The sequence below is a fragment of the Apteryx rowi genome, unplaced genomic scaffold (assembly GCF_003343035.1).
Source record: "Apteryx rowi isolate R43461 unplaced genomic scaffold, aptRow1 scaffold_379, whole genome shotgun sequence".
Lineage (NCBI taxonomy): Eukaryota > Metazoa > Chordata > Aves > Apterygiformes > Apterygidae > Apteryx > Apteryx rowi.
Genome location: NW_020450296.1, coordinates 105178 through 107781, shown reverse-complemented (window position 1 = coordinate 107781; position 2604 = coordinate 105178). Strand labels below are relative to the sequence as shown.

At 63.0% G+C, this 2604-nt stretch overlaps 1 protein-coding gene across 1 annotated transcript in view; it reads left to right on the top strand.

Moving 5' to 3' along the window:
- Window positions 1–1569, top strand: part of SEMA4A (semaphorin 4A) — a gene marked incomplete at its 5' end in the record, with an annotated part of 8745 nt that extends 7176 nt beyond the window's left edge. Inside the window, one exon of the mRNA XM_026073846.1 lies at window positions 4–1569. Within this exon, the coding sequence (XP_025929631.1) occupies window positions 4–400 (397 nt within the window). The remainder of the gene's footprint in view (window positions 1–3) is intronic.
- Between the last annotated feature and the right edge of the window lie 1035 nt (window positions 1570–2604).

Genomic DNA, 2604 nt, shown 5'->3' with positions numbered 1-2604 from the left:
GCTGCCCGACCACACGCTGCTGGTGCTGATGCGGCGCGGAGCCGCCGGCACCTACCGCTGCCAGGCCACCGAGAACGGCTACACCTGGACCGTGGCTCAGTACCTGCTGCGGGAGCCGCCGGGCGCCGCCGAGGACGACGCCGAGGACGACGCCGGCACCGGCCACCGCCGCTCGTACTGGCCCCAGTTCGTCACCGTGACGGTGCTGCTGGCGGCGACGCTGGCGGCGGCGGCGTGCGTGGCTTTCGGCGCCTACCACGAGCAGCTCAAAGCCCGGAGGAAGGTGCAGGGGTGCGCAGCGGCCCCGGGGCATCCCGAAAAGGCGCCGCTCCGCGGGGATCCCCCGGCCCCCCGGCTCCAGCTCGACGCCGGCGATGCCGACGAACGGCTCCCGGCGTAGGGGATCCCGCGGTGCCGCGTTCCCCCCCCCCCCCCGGAGGGATCATCCCCCACCACCACCACCACCAATGCCGCTGCCGCCGGGATGCGGCCGGAGGGTTTTTCCCGGCACCGCGGGGACTGGGACCGGCGGGAGGGGGTGGGATGTGAATGTGAAGCTTTTCTTTTCCTTTTTTTTTTAATTTAATATAAATGGTTTCATGTAAAATAGCTTTCCGCGGCAGCGGGGGCGAGGGCTCCCCTCCGCCGGGGGCTGCGGGGGGAGGCAGCGAGGATGCGGGGACGGAGAGAGGACAGGGGAAGGACATGGGGATGGAGAAGGGTTGTATGGATGGGGCAAGGAGATGGGGACAAGGGAAGGATGTGGGGATGGAGGAAGGAGATGGGGACAAGGGAAGAACATGGCCATGGAGCAAGGTTGTATGGATGGGGCAAGGAGTTGGGGACAAGGAAAGGACTTGGGAATGGGGGAAGGACTTGGGGATGGGGCAAGGACATGGGGACAAGGGAAGGACGTGGGGATGGAGCAAGGTTGTATGGATGGGGCAAGGAGACGGTGATGGGGAAGGACTTTGGGACGGGGGAAGGATGTGGGGACAAGGGAAGGATGTAGCCACAGGGTAAGGACATGGGGCTGGTGAAAGGATGTGGCTGTGGGGCAGGGACAGGAGGACAAGGGAAGGACATGGTCACGGTGCAAGGACATGGGGACAGAGGAAGGACATGGGGATGGGGCAAGGACACAGCCATGGGGGCAAGGGAAGGACGTGGCCACGGGTCGGGGACATGGCAATGGAGCAAGGACATGGGGACAAGGGAAGGACATGGGGACGGGGCAAGGACATGGCCACGGAGCAAGGAGGGCACCATGGCGAAGCCGGTTTTGCCGCCGGCGCTCACCCCGGTGCCAAACCTGGGTGAAAAACCTCGGATCTTGCAAACACTCATTGTGCCGCGGCGTCCGGCCACCCCGCTTTGCCGCCGGCGAGGGAGGGAGGGAGGGAGGGATCCGGCCCCGTGGCCCCCGTTTTGCACCCCCCCTTCCCTCCCCGCCGAGGTTCTGCCCCTGCTGCTTGTTTGATCATGTTCAGCCTTATTTTTTTAAGAAGGAGCAGCTGTAAATCTTCCTGGTCTTTGTACATTTTATTTTTTATTAAAACGGAAAAGGTGCTCTGGTGTGCTGCGTTTGAATTGCTTGTCAGGCCCAGGAGGGCGGCCCAAGGCCCCGCCAGGCTCCGTCTTTGAGGGATATGTGTGTGTGTGTGTGTGTGTGTGTGTGTGTACATGTGAAGGTGTGCAATGTGCGTGTTAGCATTGTGCATGTGTGTGCATTGTGCAGGGGTGTGCAATGTGTGAGTGCATTGTGCATGAGTGTGCAGTGTGTGTGCATTGCACATGAGTGTGCATTGTGCATGGGTGTGCAAGGTGTGTATGCATTGTGCATGAGTGTGCATTGTGTAGGGGTGTGCATTGTGCATGTGTGTGCAGTGTGTGTGCATTGTGCATGGGTGTGCAAGGTGTGAGTGCATTGTGCATGGGTGTGCATTGTGCATGAGTGTGCATTGTGTAGGGGTGTGCATTGTGCATGTGTGTGCAGTGTGTGTGCATTGTGCATGGGTGTGTGTGCATTGTGCAGGGGTGTGCAAGGTGTGTATGCATTGTGCAGGGGTGTGCAATGTGTGAGTGCATTGTGCATGTGCGTGCAATGCTTGGGGGGCAGGGAAGGGATGTGTGCACCACAGCCCTGCAGGAAGGGGGAAATGGCCCCTAGCCGTGCCCTCTGCCCTTTGCAGCAGCTWTTATTCGGCCTCCTCCAGGAAGACTCCCTTACTGCATCGACTCAGTAATTGGCTCTGGCCCTTTAAGAGTCCTTAGGTGCCTCTGGCCCTTTAAGACGAGGGCGCCGCAGCGGACTCGCCGGCCGTGCGCATGCGCGCTCGCATCCCACCGTTCGTCTTCCCCGGGGCGCAGCGGCTGGCCGCCATCTTTACTGCGGCCTGGAAGCASGCGCGGGTTCCTTCCGGGGCGGCGTCAGCCCTTCTCCGAGATGGCGCCGGCGCCCGGACGCTGACTGGTCGAGCGGGGCTCACGCTCTCCTCCTCCCCTGCCGCTCACTTCCGGCCGGCGCTGCGGGCCGGGGCGCTGAGGAGAGCCGGGCCATGGGGCGGCGGGACCGGGCGGCGGCGGGGCGCGGCGGGGCGGGGG